Genomic DNA, 23,437 nt, shown 5'->3' with positions numbered 1-23,437 from the left:
CAAATAAAATCAATCAAGCCCAAATACACAGGCCTGTTTTGGAACTCCACTTTAAATAAAGCCAAACAACATACACATGTAGTGTGTATGTGTGTGTGTGGGGGGGGGGGGAGGGGGGGGGGGAGGTGGTAAGTGAACACCAATGGCTTATACGAGCCTCTTGTACATGAAATGTGGCTCACCAGCTATACTCCAGATCATAGTCATTCTACCGTGACGGCACAGTCAGGCACATGTTCACTTTGTACTTGCGTATGCATTACCATGGTGTTTGTTTGTTTGTTTGAAGTTTTATTTTACATCGCAAACCAAACGGGCATTGAATGATGCCCAATATCGTGCTGCACTGATGACTATGTTATACATGACATGTATACCAGTTGTAACTTGTATACCCTGGAATCACATTAGTATTACATTATACGTGAAGTTAAGGTTTGATGAAGAAGAAATTGAAGAAGCATCTAAGACTATGACTATGAGGTTTTATCGGAACACGGCTTTAAAACGGTTATGTCGTAAATGTATTCTATTTCTATTACTTCTGTTCTATCTATACGGCGGTATCGGCTTGACTACTCACTCAAAAACAACGCACACTCACCACTACTCCTCTCTACACGCTCTACATAATAGTGTTTCCTACGCTACTCCTCTACACTACAGCTCTGCTGTATGTCATACCCGATGCTGCCAGTAACTCTAGGACATGGTTTCGCACATTTTGGGCCACAGGTCCAGGAATTGTGAGCATACTACCACCGGTATGCTGGCAAGTACAGGCACACTACTGTTGTTCCAAAAACTATTACATGTACTTGTCCTTGAATCATTACCCTAGCCGACAGCTACATGCACTTGCACTAATGAGTATTGTTAGACCACGAGCTCGCACGAGCTACACTGGACTCAATCAGTTGCTAGCCATTCCGTTCTATTCCTCCTGTGTGTGTTGTGCTTCCAGTTCAAATGGTAGCGGCGGAGCAATGCAGGACCATAGTCGAGTTAGTTGCTGTACTGGGGTCATGACGGTTATTGGGTGCATCTTGTTCTCCAGTGGCAGTGGCAATACTGCCAGACTCTGCAGCTAGACCGCCTGTAGTGTATACTATACTAGTTGTGCTTGGGTGCGAGATTTCAGTCTGCGCTAAAGCGTGACAATCGGATGCTTGGAGCAGCTCGGTGGATGCTTGGTCACCAGCCTGCTCTTGCTGGTGTTGTTGTTGGTGGTGGTGGTGGTCCGCCTCTTGTACGACATCGTCGCCATGGACACTTCTGTTGGCATTGCCATTCCTGGTATCCTCCTCCTCCTGTAGTTGACTTGTGAGTTCAGCTATGTGGGCAGTGGCCGCTTTCAGAATATTGATCTTACTGACTATGTTGAAACAGCGCATGTACGTCTTGGCAATCGGATCGCTACGGATCAGACACAACTTGAGCTGCTCAAACGCCTGGCTTGTTTTTCGGACGCGATCGTGTTCTCGCCGACGTGCGTTTGCCTTCTGCTGATGAAGCTTTTCCATGCGCGCCGCTTGTGAGTTGAACGAAGTGCACGATGCAGGATTGATGACAGTACCTCTGGCGGGACGGCGGGGCTTTGTAGTACGATGCTTAGGCTGCTGTTGTTGGCGTGGGCGTTGTGGACGGTGTAGACCATTTTGGGGGATCGCCATCGGAATAGTCGTCTGGTAATGTTGAAGCTGTTGCACTGAAACTGTGCTGGCTGTGCCATTGACGGACACTGAACTCGTAAGCGTGTTTCCCATCGATGGGTAGGCCTTGCAGGGAGGGCGTACCATAGGCGCTGCGGATGCGACATGGGTAGGCCCTGACGGCGGGTGCACTGCCATCAGCTGTGTTGGCAGTATATCATTAGCCATCGCCCTTGACGCCGATTCGCCAAGTATCATACCCATTTGCCACGTGTTGGACGCGCCTTGGCCCGCCTCCTGAACAGCTTGCGCTTTCGGTAACGACCTTTCAGCCAAGAGTGTCGAGTCGAGGGTTCTTTCCACCTCATCTGGTGTCAGAACGGGAAGTGATGGACACTGGGACTCAGGGGAGTGTAGAATGCCATGCAGCCAGCACTCCGCAAGATCATTGTGTTCCGAGGAGATTGCACATCTACCCGTGCTGCTGGAAGGCTGAACATCTCCGCCAGTTTCCAGCAAGGACTGAGTCGGGTGGTTTAGCCGTGTGAAGGACGACGCCGAGTTCTGGTTACTGCTGCCGAGGCTTGTTGTCTTGGCAGGAGTGACTGGATCAGGAAACCGATAGTTGTCATTGGTGTTCTGTGCGCCAGCGGGACACGTCGTCTGCCAGATATTTGTGACGCAAAGAGTCTGCCCCAGCGAAATATTATTGGTTCTGCAAGCGATGCGGGTACTACTGTCAGTTGCAGGGCTATTTGCAGACACCATTGGGCTGTTGCGGGATGGAAACGGCGAAACCAGATTCCCAGCATAACCATCCATGATTTTTTGGTTCGCCGTTGGGTCTTGCAAGGGCGCGAGTCTTTCACAGTTCAAACAAGTCCGCGGATGAGTAGGGAGGAAACTAAATCACAGTGCACAGCCGTTAACCACTGCTTCGTGCTAGAAGTTGTCCTGCGGAAACTTTCCGAACGTCTGCAGGCAAGGGAAAGCGAGGGGCAGCGGAAATGCGCGCCCAAATCCTGACGGGTGGTGTAGGACTGGCGTTCAGGCGAAGCACTGCTGGTGTTTTTCAAGCTGCCATGACGTTCTAATGCAGGTACGACCCAGGCCCCAGCTGGGCCCGGGCTACCTCTTTTTACCATCACATTCAGTCTCCAGTATTCACACTGACCTGTCTGAGAAACCCTCGGAGTCTGAGACGGACAGAGGCTTTGTACGCGCAACCGCGATTTCGGGATATACTGTACATCATACTGTATAGTAGAAGAGCATAGTCGCTTGTCTTTCTGCGTGGACTTGAGCTCGGACAGCGCCCCATCACGGCATGGTCTACATTGAGTTTGTATTCGATACGCTAGTATCATGCGGTGTTCTCTCATCGGTCTTGGCGAGGCAGGCTAATACACACACACACACACACACACACACACACACACACACACACACACACACACACACACACACACACACACACACACACACACACACACACACACACACACACACACACACACACACACACACACACACACACACACACACACACACACACACACACACACACACACACACACACACACACACACACACACACACACACACACACACACACACACACACACACACACACACACACACACACACACACACACACACACACACACACACACACACACACACACACACACACACACACACACACACACACACACACACACACACACACACACACACACACACACACACACACACACACACATACACACACACACACACACACACACACACACACGAACACACACGCACACACACTTGTCTTTGCATCATATACTCTACCCTGCACGCACCCAGGCTAAACTACGTCCTCAGGCTCAGGCCAGGCCGGACCGAGCATCTGATCGGGAATTCCCGCGACCTGCGTGTTCCCGACACGTGTGCGCGTGCAGCGCAGTTGATGCAGCTGCGCAAGCCACGCCTACAGTATAGAACGAGAGGTCACATGTGCGCAGCCTGGCCCTGCCACATTGCGCTGCTACTAACCATGCTGTGATATGTGATAGGTAGCCATGCAACAGGCAGCATAGCAAGGTACTGGCGCGTTGTGAGCTTAGAGTCTAGAGATGCGTCGCGCATTTTTCAGCAGAACGTCCAGAAGCCAGGCGCGGCCAAGCCTGGTCTGCAGCTGCCCATACTGGTCGAGCCAGAGCGGAAGCAAAATGACGATCCCCGAGGCCCGGGCCAACTGAGCAGGAAAGTGTAACGTGATGGTGTCCATTGCATGATGTATACCACAGGGAAAACGTGTGTACACGTGACGTTATGTCCTTGGCGGAATCCGGCGTCTTTTGTATGCCCTGACCAATTTCCTCCTGACTACCCTGACTGTATAGATTGTATGAACTAACTAATAGTAATATTTGCATGCAGCTCACCCTAGCATAGCGCAAGCTGAAACCACGCTTGCGGAAGCCGTCTCAGTGATCAAGTACGGTTGCGCATGCGCTGCGCACATCTGTTTTCTTTGCCATGCTGCGTGGCGAGCACAGGAACCCAGCGAGCGCGCGGATGGCTCAAGTTGTGGGCCAAATCGTCGCTTTCGAGTTCGATTTGGTCTCGCGCCGTGCATGACGAGCGGTAGACACCTAAAGTCCTTCCGGATGGTATTATGATTCGACTGAGCTGTGAGGTCATCCTCGGCTGCTGCGTGATCTGATAGGTGGAGGGCTCCATGCTGACACGACTCGAGTCGGAGGAATTTATCCAGCGATCCTGCCATCATACCGTGATCATGGAAATGGAGATGGGAACAGGCCTGTCCATACCGGCTTGGCCAAGCCACCAGAAGACAGTCTGCTCTCTATCCCTTACCTTATATAGCAGACCACGAAGAGATGAATTTCGGAGAGGGACACTAAACTGCGAAGGTCGTTGCCAGTGGCATAGTTTGCCGTCCGTCGACTCCAGAGGACGGTCATGTCGTGCTCGGACGTCAATCTACTAAGAGAGAGCGATGAGAGTGAGATGTCGGACGCGGGGGCGAGCAGTGCAGGCCTAGGCCTGGACTCTGACAACACGTCAGTCCTGTCCGGCACGGAAAGCTCCATGAGCCGAGCTCCAACTGAGGATGATGATGATGTGGCGGACGATGAAATTGTCGACGACGGCAACGACCAAGAAGTGGATCCGGACGCCGACGCAGCCAGTTGTACGGCCGTGCCGGATGAGTCACAATCGGCCGAGTGCCGCAAGTACTCGTTACGCAATCGCAACAAGAGAAGCGAAGAAAGTGCAGGAAATGCGGACACAACAATCGACGCCACAAATGACAACGCGAGGAACGCTGAAATGAGCAAGTCAAACGAAGACACGAGAGACAAGCTGAAAGGAATATCGGCTGAAGATGGCGCAGGAACAAAGTCAGTCAGTGCAGCAATGCCGGCAGCACCTACACAAAACATGGCAGCGCACATTACAAGCAGTTTCCCCGCAGCAGCCACAGGCATCGTGCCGCAGAACCTCTCGAATGCAGCACTGGCGGCCGCCGCAGCCAGCTCAGTGAAGATTCCGTCGACGTACACATTCTTCCAGCCTAGCACGTCTACTATTGGCCAGGGCAGTGAACCGTTCACACGCAGCCGTGCAGCTAAACTGCGTGCATCCCTTGCCATACAGAGTCAGATACAGCCAGTGGGGTGTACAGTGTCCAGTGGCCATCACACATCGCTAGTCAATCACGCATCACAGTCCAGGCTGGGTAGCCACACGCAAGCACCTTACTTCCCCGGCGCAATACCCACCGTAAGGTCAATGGAGACGGCACCGCACTCCTACATCGTCAGCCCGTACTTGCAACGCAGTCCGCCAAGTGCAGCCGCCGCTGCTGCCGCCGCCGCTATGTCGTTTGGTGCGCCGCGCTTTGTCAGCAGTCCTCAGTTCCCTCATCAGCCATTCAACATGGAAGACGTGTCGCAATTCTGGTCGCCGAACCCGCCCGACATGACCAGCCTTCCTCTGTTCCAGGCCGGAGGTCACGCGCACCCGTTTCACCCGTCCTTCCCCAGTCCGCACAGCATGCCGCACACTCCGGTCACAATGCCGCCCACCGCCGCGCTACCCCCTGCTACGGCCACCACTGGCGGCGGTGTTCCGGTACCGGGCTCGGGCCCAGCAAACAGCAGCAGCATCTGTGCTACCAGTGCATCAATTATGACAGGAATGACCGGTCTCTTGCCACAGACACCTGCAGCAACAAGCAGCACGGTCACAAGCACCAACACCATGAAGGCATCCATGGGATCGTCCATCGCAGCTGCCGCACACAGCACTACGCAGCCAACGACGCGCTCCGGCAACAGGCGACATCACAAGTCGTCGGGCGGCTCAAGGCCGGGCGGTCGCGACTCTGGCAGCATGTCCAAGGCTGAACGACGCAGGAACAAGGTATGGCCGTATACTGTTGGATTTGCGCCACAATGTTGATGTACCCGTAGAGTGAAACCTGTCTAAGACAACCGCTCAAGAGACCTTCAAAATGTGGTCTCTGTTGCCAGGTGGTCTCCTTATCCAGGGTCATTTGACTGGAAATAGCATGCCTTGCTCCTGGCTGCAGTGGTCTCTTTGAACAGGTGGTCTCCTTATCCAGGGTCATTTGACTGGAAATAGCATGCCTTGGTCCTGGCTGCAGTGGTCTCTTTGAACAGGTGGTCTCCTTATCCAGGGTCATTTGACTGGAAATAGCATGCCTTGGTCCTGGCTGCAGTGGTCTCTTTGAACAGGTGGTCTCCTTATCCAGGGTCATTTGACTGGAAATAGCATGCCTTGCTCCTGGCTGCAGTGGTCTCTTTGAACAGGTGGTCTCCTTATCCAGAGTTATTTGACTGCAGTGGTCTCTTTGAACAGGTGGTCTCCTTGACAGGTTTACTGTATAATGTCATTGTATGTGATGTGCTGGTCGTACTCAAACTGTAGTGTTTGCATCGCAGGGCATGGGGTGGTGTGATTTGTTGACTGGCTGCATGTTCTGCAGTCCGACACACTCTGATGCTTGTTTGCCATAATTATATCCCATCCACGGTTCCTGCCAAGAATCATAGTACTCTGAGAGAGAACCATGAATCACCGTCCGGAGTGCGAGCACCAGGTTGTCTCAATTTCACCGGCCTTACTGGCAAACGGCTCACTGACCTAAAAAAGCATATTGCCAGTGCTACCTCATAGGTTTTTTGTATGGTACAAATCCAGGAAATTTGAAAAAAGATCGAGCCAAAATTAAGTTGCAGATATCTTTGCGCATGGCTACACCACCTTGTTACGCACTGTGGATAAAACGGAACGTGTTCTTAATTGTAACTCCGTGTTTCACACCAGCAAAGAGCGATCAGCAGACAGCAATGTGTCCCATTAATTTTTGCCCACCACAATATGTGACCAGGTAGCTGTGGATGCAGTGCATTGAGCAATATGGCAGCAACAGTACCTGCCCGTGTGCACGTGCTGTTATGTAGAGTTCTACCATACACGTCAGGCAGGTGATTCTGTATTCAGACCTCTGAAGTGTGCTGATAAAGCCAAATATGACGAAACGTCGCTGTCCACAGCTATGGGCGTTCTGTAGTTACTGAATCTCAAACGGGCCTCTTCGCCGGAGCTCCTAGTTATGGCTGAACTGATCGCAACGAAGTCTGCTGAATAATACTGTATTTTAAAACAAAAAGAGGACGGGAAAAGTGTTTTAACTCTGAGTTTCACATACTAAGCGCTCATCAGAAAGCAGTAATAAGTAAATCTGGATACTAGTTGTATTTTAGATCGGCTCCAGTAGCATCAGATTAAGAGTGCTCCATTTGCGATGCTCTAATTGCGAGTCATACAACAAGCGGTTGGTATGAAGTTATGTGAAACAAAGATTAGTCACATAGATCAGAGGGGACAACCGACAAGTAAAGTTTTAGGAAGTGGGCTTCATTGTTGACTTGATTCAAAGGTGATGAGTCATGGTAGCTGCAATCTACGACTGTGGCTTCACGGCCTGCGATGTCAGTTTGCACCGCACCTTGACAACAAACACGAAGAGAGGAACGGTATTGCACGTCCTTGCACTCCTTGTGCAGTTTTGAACGCTCTGGGTGATATACTCTGCTTTTGCGCAGATCTAAGTGGGACTTCCTTTCTATGGAACGCTAATATCGCATACAGAAGACAATATACATCCAAAGTTCCAGTGTTGCAATTCTAAACGTGTTCGCTTTTGCATCAATTTTCATTGTTATGCCATGTGCAGGCAAGCATTCGTGAAAGGAAGCGTGTTGTAAGCCTCAATGATGCTTTCCTGAACTTGAAGCGGGCCATGCCGTTCGTTCCGCCCGACACGAAGCTCAGCAAGATCAAGACGCTTCGCTTTGCAATCCGGTACGTCAAGCGGCTGATGGATACGCTGGACCACGGCGATGCGGGAGAGCGGCAAGGTGGGCATGCGATGGCGCAAGGCAGTGGCCAGTACGATGCCGATCGCCTGGATCATGTGCACTTTGACACCGGCGAGTGCTTCAGCTCGTATGGCGGCGCCTTCGATGACTTTGACCTGGAGATGGACTTCAACACTAGCTCACATGCATCGCTACCCGATGTGCCGATCACGATCAATGATTCCGATCTGGATTGCTGAACACTGTCACCACCCAACACCCGGCTAAATGGCGTCACCAGGTGCTGCACCGGGTAACCATGGTAACAATTGAATATCTACACAGTGTGCAATGCCTTCTAACGCGGTCATGCACATTGCAGTACAGACAAGAACACTCTATTCAAATCTCTCAAAATATGATGAACTTTTTTCAGTTGTCCTAATTTCTACACGTTCTATATCAACACATTCATGACATTCTATATCCTTCAACAAAAGTTCAAGTCAAAGATCAAATGAAATTTCCCAAGCTATTCTTTCTAAACTTCTGATTGCACTTTATATCGGATTGAAGACCACTTTGAGACCAAATTAATATTTTCTTTTGGTCCTGTCCACTGGCATGACGTCATGACTGTATGAGCACGGGCTACTCTCAGTGTTATTCTATTCACCGCCTTGATATTACAACTGCATCAACCGTTGATCAGATTTCAATTTGATTCAAGAATTCGAGTATCACTTTCACAAGTAAGCTGAAGCAATCCAACTTTCCCTGGTTCATTTGATAATAAAATCAAATGAATTTATCGTACGAGCATCAACAAGATGTCCCGGGAAAATTCTCTGCCACCTCACAGGTCACTCTCAATGCTGGCACCCCGGCCTATGCCTATTGGTCGCCTTCATCATATCCGGTGTCGGTCATGTGATATTAGGCGAACGAAGCCGGCCGGCAAGCTCCCACGGCATGCATATGAAACAAGAGAGCTTACAGGCACAAGTCATTGGTTTGTTTTCATAACTATGTAGAACATTATCGGGATTTGTACGATGGCTTGGTGAGCCGGGGCACAAGGACCGTGATATACGCCCGTTCACTAGCCACTTCATAAGCATCTTGATCAGATGTGGTTAGTTTGTAACTGGGAAAACTTCGAGATACTGCGGGAAAGCGTCTTGTCACTTCATTACTAGTACATGTGATGCTAACATACAGTACACACACTCACTGCATGCTAGGCACAGAAAGATTCTGCTCTGCTCGCCTCGATATTTTGCTGCAAAATGTTGCTGCGAAATCTTCGATATTTTGCCGAGCCTGGCACACGAAACTCGATATTATTCTTGCTCCATTTTGCTCCGGAAAACGTGTACTTTATCCACTTCCCGTACAACGTTTCATAGATATGGAAGGATCGGTTTCTCAACATGGGTTTCCACGCACGTGTCCCAGAGTTCTTTCAAAATCATGTCGATCCACAGTGAATCCCGGTGATATTTCGGTGACATTATCTCGTCCTGGGCAGTGTATCCTGCTGAACGGGTAAGAAACAAGGAAATCCAAGTATCAGGCATCGATTTTACCCAACATCTCGATACTTTGCTCCGATTTTGCCGGCAATTTCCGCTCTTTCAATTCTTCGATATTTCGCCGAAAGAATTGCCGGCAGGATCTGTCTGGGCCTAATGTATGCACTGTACATGTCGTGAAGACCGTCACATGACCACTTGCTCACAATGGACCTACGCCTCTTGGCCTCCCACAATACCACTTGGACACGTGATACATACGTAGGGCCCATTTCTGCGTGCACATGCACACCAACCCACACACCCACCTACACACCCACCCATCCACACACCCACCCACACATGTATGGTGGCCACTGGCCACACCAGATGCATTGCGTCTCTCTGTGACGACACACGTCTTTGGCACAGCGTCAGACAAGATCAGATGCAAGACTGCTCAAAGACAGCATGAAAACACGGATTGCGGGTTGGACGGAAAGGAGTGAATCAATAGGTTTATTGCTAGAAGCCAAAGTTAATGGAAATATTAATTTCAATACTATGAAATTATGCAAGGTGGAAATCTGACCAGGATCGGGATAAGCTTTAGATGTATTTCAAAGAATACAATACACAGAGTGTGATCACTAATGAGGGATGATGTATAAAACGTCCTGCCGCGGCTGTCCAAACACTGCTGATCTGTAGTGATGAAGCCAGGGAGCATTGCGAACACGGGAAGTAAGTAACAACGTACTAGCTGATAAGATAGAGAGCAGTGATAGCAATGGAGGTGGTGACCATCTTGGCATTGAACGGCATTATTTTTTCAGGAAAGTACAAGAATAGTGATATTATCTCAGATACGCACATCAGTGCACAGAATGACGGTCAATTGCCATCGGCGTAGGTGCATTATAACTGCTACAGGGAATTTTCTGCTGCAGAACTGCCATGCAACTCTCACCAGTAGCACGAGACTTGTGACGAGCGTGTACTCAGTAGTGTGGCCACTGGAAGGAGCACTGGAGCCAGGAAAAATACAGCCAGAGGCACAAGTTGCACGCACAGCACCTTTCGAACAGGCATGACCATCACAACACCGACCCACGAAAAAATAGAAGTCGAGCAACCTCTGCATATCTCACATCATGATGATATTCGACTGGCGCAGAGCCGCCGACGAATGACGCTGCGACTCCATGACATGTGCATACAGGTCCTCTCTGGGCGATCGTTTCCCGGCTTTTTGTGCATGCTGTTTAGAGATGGCGCTCTCGCTGCAGACAAACTGCTTCTCCACCGCCGCTGCGCCTGGCTTCCGGCGTTTGCCATGCTCGTGGTACAGGCCATGATCAGCGGACACAGACTTTGGATTGGCGTGTGTTGGAGTCAGAGTAAGCGCTGACCGGCAAACAAGGGGGCTTAGGAGATCATTGCCACTATCACCACTGCCGCCGCCAATATCTTTGTCCTCCACTGGCCTAGTAGCGGGTGGTACCCGTAGAGAGGCTTTGGCAGCAATGCCCGGTGGACTGTATGCAGAGTATCCTTGAAGTGGCAACTCGCGCTGGTTACCGGGACGGCCGGCCGAGAGAGAGCGAGAGTTTCCAGGCGATTCTGCGATGACACCGTCGGTGCTAGTTCCATTGCCGTGTTCATCTGCAGTCGACTGCTTAGCCAGACCCGGCGGCAGTGTCTTGCCAGCAGGTTGGCCATGAGATGGCTGTGGTGCGGCCAAACATCCCGCCACCGTCAGCAATGTATCCCCTGGTTGATACTCAGTGCTAAGGTCCACGTCCTCCGATGAAATGAAGCTGGCCTTCTTTCTCCTCTGGGTCCACTGAGAGTCAACCTTGGTGCTGCGGCCTGAAGGCGGCGATGATGATGAGTAGAACTCACTGCCAAAGCGCGTGGTCTTGCCACGGCTTAAGATTCCCTTCCTCGGTGGTGCAGTAGCGGGTGGTTGTGCCTGTGGGGTTGATAGCGTGCGACTCAGGGATTTGACGTTGTCAAGCAAGCGCTCCTGGGCACCAGCAAGTTCTGCGTGCCTGTGCTGCTGGCGTCGATACAGGCAGATGGCCAAGATTAGCAGACCGGCTAGGCACACAAACCCTACTATGCCGCAGCTGATGAAGATAACAGGTTTTACTCCTCCGGAGGGTGCTACTGTTGGTCGTCTAGTGCCTCCGCCATGCGGGAGTTGCTTGCTTCTTTGATTTTCACACTTTGATTCCATGTTGCACCCTTCAACTGCACCAGCATACAAGAGCAGGTACATAATAGGTCAATAACAAGAACAAAAGCTGGGTCACATCCAAGCTAGAAATGTTACCTCGAACATTGTCATTATTTTACAGATGTAGCCTTGTAGGAAGGGCGGAAAGAAGAACCATGCCTTGCTACGCTAACACAAATGCTCTCTCTCTCTCTCTCCCACTCCCTCCCCTCCCCCTCCCTTCCTTCCTCCCTCTCCCTCTATCAATATTTGTCAATCTATCTCCTCCTCCTCTCTCCCCCCTCTCTCTCTCTCCCCTCCCTCCCTCTCTCCCCTCCCTCCCTCTCTCCCCTCTCTCCCCTCCCTCCCTCTCTCCCTCTCTCCCTCCCTCCCTCCCTCCCTCCCTCCCTCCCTCCCTCCCTCCCTCCCTCCCTCCCTCCCTCCCTCCCTCCCTCCCTCCCTCCCTCCCTCCCTCCCTCCCTCCCTCCCTCCCTCTCTCTCTCTCTCTCTCTCTCTCTCTCTCTCTCTCTCTCTCTCTCTCTCTCTCTCTCTCTCTCTCTCTCTCTCTCTCTCTCTCTCTCTCTCTCTCTCTCTCTCTCTCTCTCTCTCTCTCTCTTACTCTACAAGTAGTCATTAAATTAATTATTCGCCATCAACCACACCTGTGTTGCGTAGAATGACATTGAGTTAATCTTTTTAATGCCTACCTTCTCCCACAGTGCAGTTGGGTAGACCGAATTCAGCCGCTTTGCTTGAATTCAGCAGGGCAACATCGTCAATAGGATTCTCCTCCACATAGCTGCTGACGCAGACACGTCGGGAAATGCGACAAACACTTAGATCAAGCCAATCCCGATTGTCCGGGATAGCTCCTGCATGTCCTTCACATTGCCAACTTTGCTCAGGAACTGCATTGAAAGAAACATTCAAAACCACAATCCAGAGACAGAACATCAACTCATATCAAATATAAATATGAACTACCGTATTATCTCCATCACAAGCGCAGTCTCTTGTAGAAGCCCAGCCTCTATTATAAGCGCGCTCCAAGAGGGCTTCGAAGATATACAAGCGTAGTCTCCAATTTAAGCGCAGGGCTTATAATGGAGAACTGTATGTGCATAGGTCAGAGCTGCTCTACCTGTAAACTGTACGGGGCATGTGCATAGGTCAGAGCTGCTCTACCTGTAAACTGTACGGGGCATGTTCATAGGTCAGAGCTGCTCTACCTGTAAACTGTACGGGGCATGTGCATAGGTCAGAGCTGCTCTACCTGTAAACTGTACGGGGCATGTTCATAGGTCAGAGCTGCTCTACCTGTAAACTGTACGGGGCATGTGCATAGGTCAGAGCTGCTCTACCTGTAAACTGTACGGGGCATGTGCATAGGTCAGAGCTGCTCTACCTGTAAACTGTACGGGGCATGTGCATAGGTCAGAGCTGCTCTACCTGTAAACTGTACGGGGCATGTTCATAGGTCAGAGCTGCTCTACCTGTAAACTGTACGGGGCATGTGCATAGGTCAGAGCTGCTCTACCTGTAAACTGTACGGGGCATGTGCATAGGTCAGAGCTGCTCTACCTGTAAACTGTACGGGGCATGTGCATAGGTCAGAGCTGCTCTACCTGTAAACTGTACGGGGCATGTTCATAGGTCAGAGCTGCTCTACCTGTAAACTGTACGGGGCATGTGCATAGGTCAGAGCTGCTCTACCTGTAAACTGTACGGGGCATGTTCATAGGTCAGAGCTGCTCTACCTGTAAACTGTACGGGGCATGTGCATAGGTCAGAGCTGCTCTACCTGTAAACTGTACGGGGCATGTGCATAGGTCAGAGCTGCTCTACCTGTAAACTGTACGGGGCATGTGCATAGGTCAGAGCTGCTCTACCTGTAAACTGTACGGGGCATGTTCATAGGTCAGAGCTGCTCTACCTGTAAACTGTACGGGGCATGTGCATAGGTCAGAGCTGCTCTACCTGTAAACTGTACGGGGCATGTTCATAGGTCAGAGCTGCTCTACCTGTAAGCTATGCTGTAGTCACTGTAAATATACAAATTTTCGGCAGCTATTTAATTTCGGTTATATTCGGCACCGACCCAAAACGCCCGAATTAAAACGCCGATGAAAATTTTCACAGCATCTGTCCACTATACCATGCCCTCTACCCCACGCTGAAAATAAATCGCCACCGAAATGTCAAAAATCGTGAAGTGCCGAAATTTTGCAGCGCCGAAATTTTGTATATTTACAGTATATTTTAACATTTCCTTCCAAGGAGGCTTTACTTGTACATATTAAAATTAATTATACGCAACAACTGTAACAAGGACATGAAGATTTTATGCAGCCCCATTTAGATGGATCTATTAAAGTGCTACAAAATCCATTGCCTGGTTCCAGCTATTGCAGTGTCACTGTGTGTGTGTGTCGTGAAAGTCTATGGTTCGTCTTGGGAAGAGCTGGTGTCCCCGATAGACTTGTCCGCATTATCCAAGCTTTTCACGACAACATGAAGGCATCATTGGTACTGGCGGGAGCTGACGTTGACCCTATTGATGTAAACAATGGTTTGCGTCAAGGATGCTGCATGGCACCAGTCTTGTTTAATATCTACATGTGGGCTGTGTTCCAGCAATGGTACAAGGCGATTGCAGACATTCTGGATTTCGGGCTTCCAGTGGCGACGAATGCTGGTGGTCGGCTACTATTCCGCAGGTCACGTACGGACGTTGTAAAACGGCACAACGACTGCCAGTTTGCTGACGACTCTGCACTGGTTGCTACCTCCCATGAGGGTGCACAACAGGCTCTGGCTGCCTTTGTACGTGTTGCTGGCGCATTTGGCCTGAAGGTGAATCTCGCCAAGACCAAGGTTATGCCGGTCGGCTACGGACCCACAGCACATGACCGCTTGCCTTAGATGGTAGTGGGTGATATTGTTGAGAGCGTGGCTGACTTCAGGTATCTCGGCTCCATCGTACGTACACATGGTCGATCGGCTCATGATATCAAGTCACGCATTGCTGGAGCATCGAGGGCCTTCGGGGCGTTGCGTCGTACGGTGTTCATGGACCGCAACCTATCAGTTGCCACTAAGTGCCAGGTGTATGAGGCATGTGTTGTATCCCTGCTGCTCTACTGCTCTGAGTGCTGGGTGCCGCTGAGCCGGGATGTAGCCGCCCTCTCGACATTCCATACGAGATGTATTCGTTCGATCCTGGGCATCACTCAACTTGACATCTGGACATCCCGCACGACTAACACCGAGGTTCTGGCAATCTGGAACTCTGCCAGACAAGACGATCTACCGACCCGGCTCCTGCATCGCCGAATGGAGTGGCTTGGTCATCTGTGCAGTATGGAGGAGGAGCGTACTCCGCGTCAGCTGCTGTTTGGCGCCCTCTTGCCGACCCGTCCTGCCTGTGGCCCTCGGAAGAGGTGGCGTGACGCCGTGGGAGCGGATGGTCGATGCCTCGACCTGGGCGATCAGGAATGGTTTGACCTGGCACAGGAGTGCAGTGAATGGCGAGGGGCATACTCCAGCGTTACTTCATCTGGACCACGCCCGCAACCACGAACATCATGCGCGGTCTGTGGCCGGTCACTGTCGAAGAGTGGTATGGCCTGACACAAGTGCAAAGAGGAGCATAGCAAGTCGATCGCAGATCAGATTGGGAGCAGGAAATGCCCGGCGTGTAAGAGATGGTTCAGGAGCGCCGGAGGCCTTGCTGTCCATGCTGTCCATAAGTGTCGACCCGACGACGATCGTTCTACAGGCACAGTGGCGGACCCTCCTTTGTCTGCGCCCAACTCGGTTGCGGCAGTACCAGTGCCGGCGAGGACTCAGCTAACACTACCCTGCTGCCAGGCTCATTGCAGCGCATGTGGCAGATGCTGCCGATCAAAGAGGGGTTTCCAACTCCACAGCTCCGCAAAGTATACCCAAACTCTCGTTGGCCGCTAGACTGCGGAGCGTGCTGCGTACCGTATTTAACGACCTACCCCATGTCTGTCGGCCCCTCATATGAGGGGACATGTGACCGTTTTATGGCAATGTTCAGGACAGGACAGAACAGGTGTGTGTGTGTGTGTGTGCGCGCACGCGCGCGTGAGTGTGTGTGTGTGTGTGTGTGTGTGTGCGTGCGCATGTGTGTGTGTGCGTGTGTGTCCCATAGAGCCACGTCACTCCCTTGTGACAGGGAGCCCTGTCACAGTCATGCTATAGTAGTAGCATTAGTGTGTGTATGTGCATGTGTGTGCATGTGCGCGCGTGTGCACGTATGTGGATGTGTGTGTGTGTGTGTGTGTATGTGTGTGTGTGCACGTGCATGTACGTGTGTGTATCTCTGCGTGTAATTAATTTCATTTATTGATTTCACCTTCCCGTGGCCAGGGAATATAGGCCAATATGGAGGGAGGGGGGGGGGGGGGGAGGGGGGGGCATAGCCAGCCATGGCAGTAAGCAAAAACAATGCAAAAAATATTACAAATTACAAGAGGCGATAACCTACACAGGGCGAGGGAAAGAGAAACAAATCTGAATGAAGAGGTAGCAGAATAATTATTGTGTTTTTGGAGCACAAAGACAGTACATGTACACGTGTGTGCAAGAAAATCATCTCCATTCTGTAGAGGTTTGTTTGACAGTGGAGTATCAGACACCCAACCGGGACTACTGATATGGTCTGATGTATTTTGTGCTTGAGCACGTACGGGAGGTTTTGCAAGACCGGGAAACATGATCTCACTTTGGCAAGGTCTGTAAAAGTAAGATGATGGTGAGATTCTACAGCATTCTCTCTTGCACGCTCCTGATCCTTGGCTTACCGAATTTCTTCTCAGGCCTGTCTTTGTCTTGAAACTGTACCGGACTGCCGTTGCACTGTACCACTGGCTCCACACGGTCCAACACTTTAAGGGGACTATACTCGTCCGCTGGCACTTTGAAGCACCGGCGAGTTCGAACCATCCAAGTACTAGCAAGTGGGTGTTGAGTCCATGGCATCCACTCTGACCAAACACCAGGCACAGCTGAGAGTGTACAGTATAGGAAAAACGACAGAAAGTAGGCAGAATTGTGAGCATTGAAGTACGTCCTGATTACGTTAATGGTCTTTTTAAACATCTCCGAATATCCCGCCCAGAATTGAGAACCCGCCTCGACGCAGATTTTCCGGCAAGCATGCTAACCATGCATGTTCGGTTCTAAACTCGTTGGTTCGACTATCATTCCTGTGCTGGTAGTATGCACAGTCAACCGTGCTTACATAGCCTGCCCAGCTTAGCATGACATGTCAAGGGCAGGCTACCTCCCTATTGGCAACCCAACCTGCAATGAGATCTCGATACCACTTGAAAATTGAAGTTAGCAGGTCTAAATAGCTGCTTTGAAGTAAGCTGATCAACACCTAAAGAATGTGGTGAAAGCAAGACACAAAATAATACAATGAGAGCTGCTGGTGCGCCACCCTCATAAATCACAAGGCAACAACTTGTAGTGACTGACCACAGTAGATGGTGCAGTTGAGTCTCTGTTCGAACTGCGGCTTCATGTTGCGCAGATTTATAGGCCGCGCAATTTTCTGAGCAAAGTTTGTGAACAAGCATGACTGACTTGCAATAGCTGCAGAGGGAGAAACACGCATGCACACGCACACGCACACACACACACACACACGTGCACGCGCACGCACACACGCACACATACATGTAATTGACCACATCCGTGACCAGGGCGCGACACGACTAATGCACGTTGACAAATCGTGTCATGGAAGCAGAACAAACACAAAATCATCGATCGGGGATACCAATAACAAACTTCACTTGGTTGATTCCTGAATAGTAGTGTCAGTGCATGTGTCTACTTCAAGTACGGGATGATTCATAAAGAAAAGGAAAGAAAGCATGTGTACGTGTAGTGCATGTGCAATGCTCTGGTGAACAACCAGCACATCATCCAATGTCTTTTATAACTAATTACTTGATGCAATTCTTCCCTGACGTTGTTCTCAAAACCATGCAATATGCAAGTGGGTCTAAGGAACAGTAGCAGCAAGAACATGGGAATAAACACCAGAGACTGCCGTCCATCCACAACCCTAGGAGCCTAGTGTACTTGTTTCCATGCAGCTTTCCGGAATAGCGTTTGCCAAATAGACCGCAGTTGTCAAAAGGCACAGCTTGCACTCGGTCGTGACAGCGTTCCTGTCACTCGAGTTGAACCCTTGAACCTTTGAGTTGAACCTTGGTGTGAAAATTGTAGCCTGCAGGCACGGTGACCAGGCGACTGGTGTACGCACGAGCATGTGTCCGCTTACACACCCGTGTTCGAATGGGAATAGGGGCCGAATGCTGCATTGCAGCCTTTTCGGACCAAAACTGGTCGACTCAGCGTCCACAAGACTACAACATATGGACCAATCGCAGTCATCCGTGCTTTTATAAGAAGGAAACAGCGCCTTTAGTGACATTTTGCATACAAATCCCCATCTAGTAGGGCGCAGTCACCCAGTTTCGGTGGCAGTGCGCAAGTTCGATTGGGAATAAAGGAGGAAGGAAGCGTCTCAGCTTCCTCGGACCAAGACCATTCGACTCAGCACCCCGAAGACTACAACTAGTGAAAATTTGATTTTAGGGTATACTTCCCCTTTATATCAGACCATAGTTCTACGTAGTAAACGTTTTACCTACTAATTGTAATACTCCCTGGTAGTGGTCAAACAAATATTCGAATATTCAAACATTTGTTCGGTTTGTCACATTCGCAATATTCTCACATTCGAGTATTCGTGAAGTCACTTGGAAATTGGAATGCAGTGCATTTACATACATGAACGTCAAACATGCAGTGCAGTGCGTACAGCCTGCCTGTAACTTTGTACTGCATGTTTGCACATGTATGTGCATACTGGACTGCCAATGTTGCACATGACATGTATGAACTTCGAAGTAGCCTTATGTGGCAGTGCATTTTACGTGGCACTACCGTTTGTCATACTATCAAATGACTGAGAAGAGGGCATGCGATGTCATCTGTGTTACCAAAAGAAAATTCGCTCGTTCGTTCGTTAAAAGCCAAAGAATATTCGGCTACTAGGTTTTGACATTTGTTTCACCACTACTCCCTGGTCGCTACAGACAGCAACATGTTTCAATATTTAGGCCAAGGTGGGGACTGCTATGACTTCTGGGGGTGAAATTGCTTGTGCACTTCAACTGCCCGTGCCGCATTTCCCCATAAATATACATTACTGTAAAAGCCATATATATATAACGAAGTGCTAACTCTAACGAGTTAACGAGGCCTGAGAAATCTGTCGTTAAAATAGAAATCGTTATACAGAAATCGATACATATACTGTCCTATTGAGCGTTGAGAATGAGTGAGAATCGTTACCTTTGGTACACGTAAGCTAGTCAATCTTGGGAAATCGTTATATATGCGCCTCGTTAGAATAATGGCTTTTACAGTATTGCCGTAGCTATGCAGAAGACGTTACTTCAGTAACGTCTGGCGCTAGCCAGGGTCCACACAGCTTTAATTTGGTATTTGTTTGTTTGTGTCACGCCTGGCGCTATCCCGTATCTGTCCCGTACCGTACCGTACCATCAAACACAGCTGGCCACATACAGCTGGCCGCAATATTCAAATAGGGCTTTCAAACGCAAGATCATAACGTGAAGCAACTTGGAAGAATGAGTATGAATGCGAAGTGTATGGGGGAATGTATGTAGGGCGATAGTGTGGGTTCGAATCCCAGGTTATGCCTGATAAAAATAGGAGAATTGAAAAATTTATAACATCTCTATGCTTTTTTTGCCTAGGTCATCAAGGCGGTAGACGATGTCGTATTACCCTCGACCGTACCTGTCCCGTACCGTACCGTACCATCAAAGACGGCTGGCCACAATGCATATTCAAATACTTGAAATAGGGCTTTCAAATGCAAGATCATAACGTGAAGCAACTATTATTACTTGGAAGAATTAGTATGTATGCGAAGTGTATCGGGGGATGCATGCAGGGCGATAGTGCGGGTTCGAATCCCAGGTTATGTCTTAAAAAAAAGGAAAAATTTATAACTCGGATGTTGAGCCATAAATAAAGATGTGTTGAAGCTAGGTGTCAGGACGTCGAATGTCTCAGTACTCTTGTCAGTTTTGTGCCTAGTTCGTAGTTGCACTTTCTGACTGTTTATAGTATCCAGTTACAGTGATGGAGAGTTACTCTTAACTCGTAAAAGTTTACAAGAATTTATAACATCCCTATGCTTTTTTTGTCTAGGTCATCAAGGCAAAAAAGCATAGCGTAGGGCCCTGAACTTCCAAGCTCTCTCGTTGATTACGCAATATTTGAGTAGTTCAATAATATTTCCCATGAGTTTCTGTGGGGACAGTGCAATGTATGGCACTTCTTTGGCCATTCAGAGTATGTGCAGTCACCGAGCTAGCTGCTCAATGACATCCGATTGTGCCGGTAAGCCGCAGTGCAGTCCCAGACCTGCCAACACTGCGTCGCACACTGCTGCAAGGTGCTTACCCCTTGAGCCTATTCTCGGCATGAGATCAGATTTCATATTGAGCCGAGCTATACTTTCAAAGCACAACATACACGAGCCTAGCTATATTTTTTTATAATCACAGCATGCATGATGAGAATGTTTCAGTGAGATGTATTATCTTTCGCTCAAGCCTGTGAAAACTTAAAAATAAGTCTAGTACTTTTTCAGGATGCTCATATGACCTTGGGAGCACCTCAGTTTAAAAAAAAGTCAATCTCACTGAAACGGTATAAACTGTACACTGGTTATAAGTTAAATTTGTTTGTAGAGTGTAGTCTCTATTTTATTAAAGCCTCTTATGCGGGCAATCACAGAACATGATTTCCGACTGGCCTGACCGCGTTATAAGTTAAATACTCACTATTTTTGCCCGTCGGCATTGGACTGCTGTTGCTGTTTTGCGACGGTGCAGTGTTCAGTGCTTGTCCACTGTATTTCCAGCGGTAATGCAGACAATGTGACAGCTTGCCACGTCCATACACAAAACAGCGGCACTCCTTGTCGTTGACGGTGGCACCCGCAGTGCAGCATGCCCTCAGACAGCTATGGTCGTGTCCCTCTCCAACACCTGCAAAGCCGCTCCCGCCACCGAGTACGGGGGAGATGGGCGGGGACATGATTTGCAGGCGCAGCAGCTTCCCGGAGGTTCCATCGCCGGTTCTGGGCTGCAAGCTCTGCTGTGCCTTGTACTCGCTGATATCAAACACTGCCAAGAAAAACTGTAAGACAGCACCCGGAATGGGAACAATTGGCCAACATGTCACGACCCATGTGGTAAGAAACTCTTAACAAAGCAGCACAAACATAATCAGCCACCTAGCTGATACCTATCACAACACTGCAGCATCATATTGCGCAAGACAGCATCATAGTGTGCAGGACCAGGGAGCCCTATACATACCTGGTATGTGTAATATACCTGATGCTTGTATGTGTACGGTTCCCCGGTGCAGTACTGCATCATATTGCACAAGACTGCACCATCTCCCCCAGCAGCATACATAGCCCAACTGAGTACAGCACCACCCCCCCCCCCCCCTCAGGAACATGGACTTTTCTCTTACCCGGACTTTTTTCTTTCGGCCCTGGAATATGACAGGAAGGTCAATCCTGATGTGGTCGAGGTTGATCATTTCTGATTTCGTGACATTGATCTCCAGCTGTCTCACCAGGGGTGTTGCTCCAACTCTGCACCACCTCATGAAGCCCTTGGCTCTATGTAGACTAATGTTCCCCAGCGATGGTCCTAGGCATACCCTCAGCAGCAGCGTGCAGTTCGAATGAGTGCAGAGGTCAAGGATTGGAACACCGGGGTACTCGATGTGCAATGAAAAATTGCCTGGTGTACGCGGCATAGCATCTGACAGGCGCACCTGAAAGAGTTGAGCATCATCACAAGCATATGTACACAATCACATAGGCATGGATGTGCACACATGCACACATACACACACACGTACACAAACGCGGGTGCGGGCTCACACACACACACCTCAGACCTCAGACATGCCCATCGCGGAAGCGATGATAGCGAACAGCTATGTTAGACATAGCAACTTGTGCTGGGATTATACCATTCAACAGCTTGCAAGGCTGATGAATTGACCGCCACTAACTAACCTTGTTACTTTACTAGGCTAGCACATGTTGACCACATGATGAAAAATTAGGATCTGCCAGTCCACTCTTTAATAATGCCATGGTGACGAAGCTTCAGTTAGTCCAAACTAATGACTTGACTTATATAACGATGCATCACCGTCAGGCACTGGTTCACTGTTCATAGGCAAGATAGCTGGACAGTGTGTGGCCGCAGTACATGTGTGTGTGGGGGGGGGGGGGTATTTTGTGTGTTTGTGTGTGTGTGTGTGCGCGCGCGTGTGTGCGCGCGCGTGTGTGAGAGTTTGTGTGGTTGTGTTTGCGTCTGTGTGAAGGGTATGTGTGTGTGTGTGTGTGTGTGTGTGTGTGTGTGTGTGTGTGTGTGTGCGTGCGTGAGTGAAGGCAAGAATGTGTGAGTGTGTGATTGTGAGTGTGTTATTTTTTGTGTGTGCGCGCGTGCGTTTTCAGCGGCCGTTACATGCTCGCAAACCGTGACATACGTATATACTCACTTTTGTTGTGGCGTTGGTCTGACAGACGTGATCCTCATGACCGGGACCCTGACAAGACACCATCTCTCCGATCAGGGCAAGACCCAACACAGCAATTGTAAAAGCAGCCATTGCATGAACAGTCTGTATCTTCGGAAAGCACCAGTCACACAAACTTGCAATGTGGCTACCTGAAGGATATCACTTTAGCACACAGTGTTTGCAGCGGGGCTTTTGCCAACATGCAGGAACACTTCAGTAAATCATAACAAACAGGGTGCTCCAAATCACATGGTGTCTCAGAACAATGTCAGCACTTGTCAGGCAGAAGAAAGAAAACAAGTCTACATGTATTCATATAATACACACATGTGCATCTACCCCAAACACACACACATACACACACACACACACATACACACACGCACACACACACACACACATACACACACACACACACACACACACACACACACACACACACCAATCTGACAGGTTTGATCCCCACGGCACGAATGCACAAGGCTTTGCACATCTGGCTAGCAGCTACATAGTGGTCGTCACTGATAAAAGCTGACACGCCGGTAACGCTGCTTTCCGTGCACTAGACCATGAGAATGTCTCTCAGTCATGAAATGCATGCTGCATACACACCTGGTCAACAGCTGACCATAAGGCAGGAAGAAAAACAACACCCCACGTATGCATATTTAGCATGAAGTAAGCCCCGGGGCAATCAACCGAAACACACGGGGAAAAAGTTCCATGCTGACCACCTGCACGGTATAGTGTTTCGTTCAAGGTCAGTATAGACTTGTTCTTAAAGTGCCAATTTAGACCTCCAATGCAGTTTCCAGGATAGAGTGTTTCACATCTGCCACATTGCAATACAGAGCAGCCATGTTGGTTCCAACACCAAGCAGCCGAGCAGTGCATCTCTCGGTCACATGATATCAGCCATGTAGGCTCTATTGTCCACAGGCCATG

The 23,437-nt window shown here is 49.6% G+C and overlaps 2 protein-coding genes across 2 annotated transcripts; one reads left to right on the top strand and one right to left on the bottom strand.

Moving 5' to 3' along the window:
- The first annotated feature begins 4,481 nt into the window (after positions 1 to 4,481).
- On the top strand, positions 4,482 to 8,870 carry LOC135817436 (mucin-5AC-like). The gene is made up of 2 exons (XM_065330624.1): positions 4,482 to 6,095; positions 7,936 to 8,870. The coding sequence occupies exons 1-2, from the start codon at positions 4,629 to 4,631 to the stop codon at positions 8,317 to 8,319; spliced, it is 1,851 nt and encodes a 616-aa protein (XP_065186696.1). The 5' UTR covers positions 4,482 to 4,628; the 3' UTR covers positions 8,320 to 8,870.
- A 1,147-nt stretch (positions 8,871 to 10,017) lies between these two features.
- LOC135817431 (uncharacterized) lies at positions 10,018 to 22,749 on the bottom strand. The gene is made up of 7 exons (XM_065330616.1): positions 22,472 to 22,749; positions 21,425 to 21,733; positions 20,722 to 21,079; positions 17,303 to 17,419; positions 16,624 to 16,827; positions 12,502 to 12,702; positions 10,018 to 11,829 (listed from the first exon to the last, which is right to left on the bottom strand). Exons 1-7 carry the CDS (start codon positions 22,580 to 22,582, stop codon positions 10,721 to 10,723), a joined length of 2,409 nt encoding a protein of 802 aa, XP_065186688.1. The 5' UTR covers positions 22,583 to 22,749; the 3' UTR covers positions 10,018 to 10,720.
- Between the last annotated feature and the right edge of the window lie 688 nt (positions 22,750 to 23,437).

The sequence above is a fragment of the Sycon ciliatum genome, chromosome 5, assembly GCF_964019385.1.
Source record: "Sycon ciliatum chromosome 5, ocSycCili1.1, whole genome shotgun sequence".
In the NCBI taxonomy this organism is placed as follows: Eukaryota; Metazoa; Porifera; class Calcarea; order Leucosolenida; family Sycettidae; genus Sycon; species Sycon ciliatum.
The sequence above is the reverse complement of the archived record's forward strand: the minus strand, read 5'-3'. Positions and strand labels throughout refer to the sequence as shown.

Bases quoted from the DNA above. Each gene is read 5' to 3' on its own strand.
- LOC135817436 (XM_065330624.1), top strand. From the start codon at position 4,629: ATGTCGTGCTCGGACGTCAATCTACTAAGAGAGAGCGATGAGAGTGAG. The intron at 6,096-7,935 runs GTATGGCCGTAT...TGCCATGTGCAG, and splicing joins CTGAACGACGCAGGAACAAG to GCAAGCATTCGTGAAAGGAA.
- LOC135817431 (XM_065330616.1), bottom strand. From the start codon at position 22,582: ATGGCTGCTTTTACAATTGCTGTGTTGGGTCTTGCCCTGATCGGAGAG. The intron at 17,420-20,721 runs GTGAGTATTTAA...CTCCCTCTGCAG, and splicing joins AATGCCGACGGGCAAAAATA to CTATTGCAAGTCAGTCATGC. The intron at 16,828-17,302 runs GTCAGTCACTAC...GTACACTCTCAG, and splicing joins CAACTGCACCATCTACTGTG to CTGTGCCTGGTGTTTGGTCA.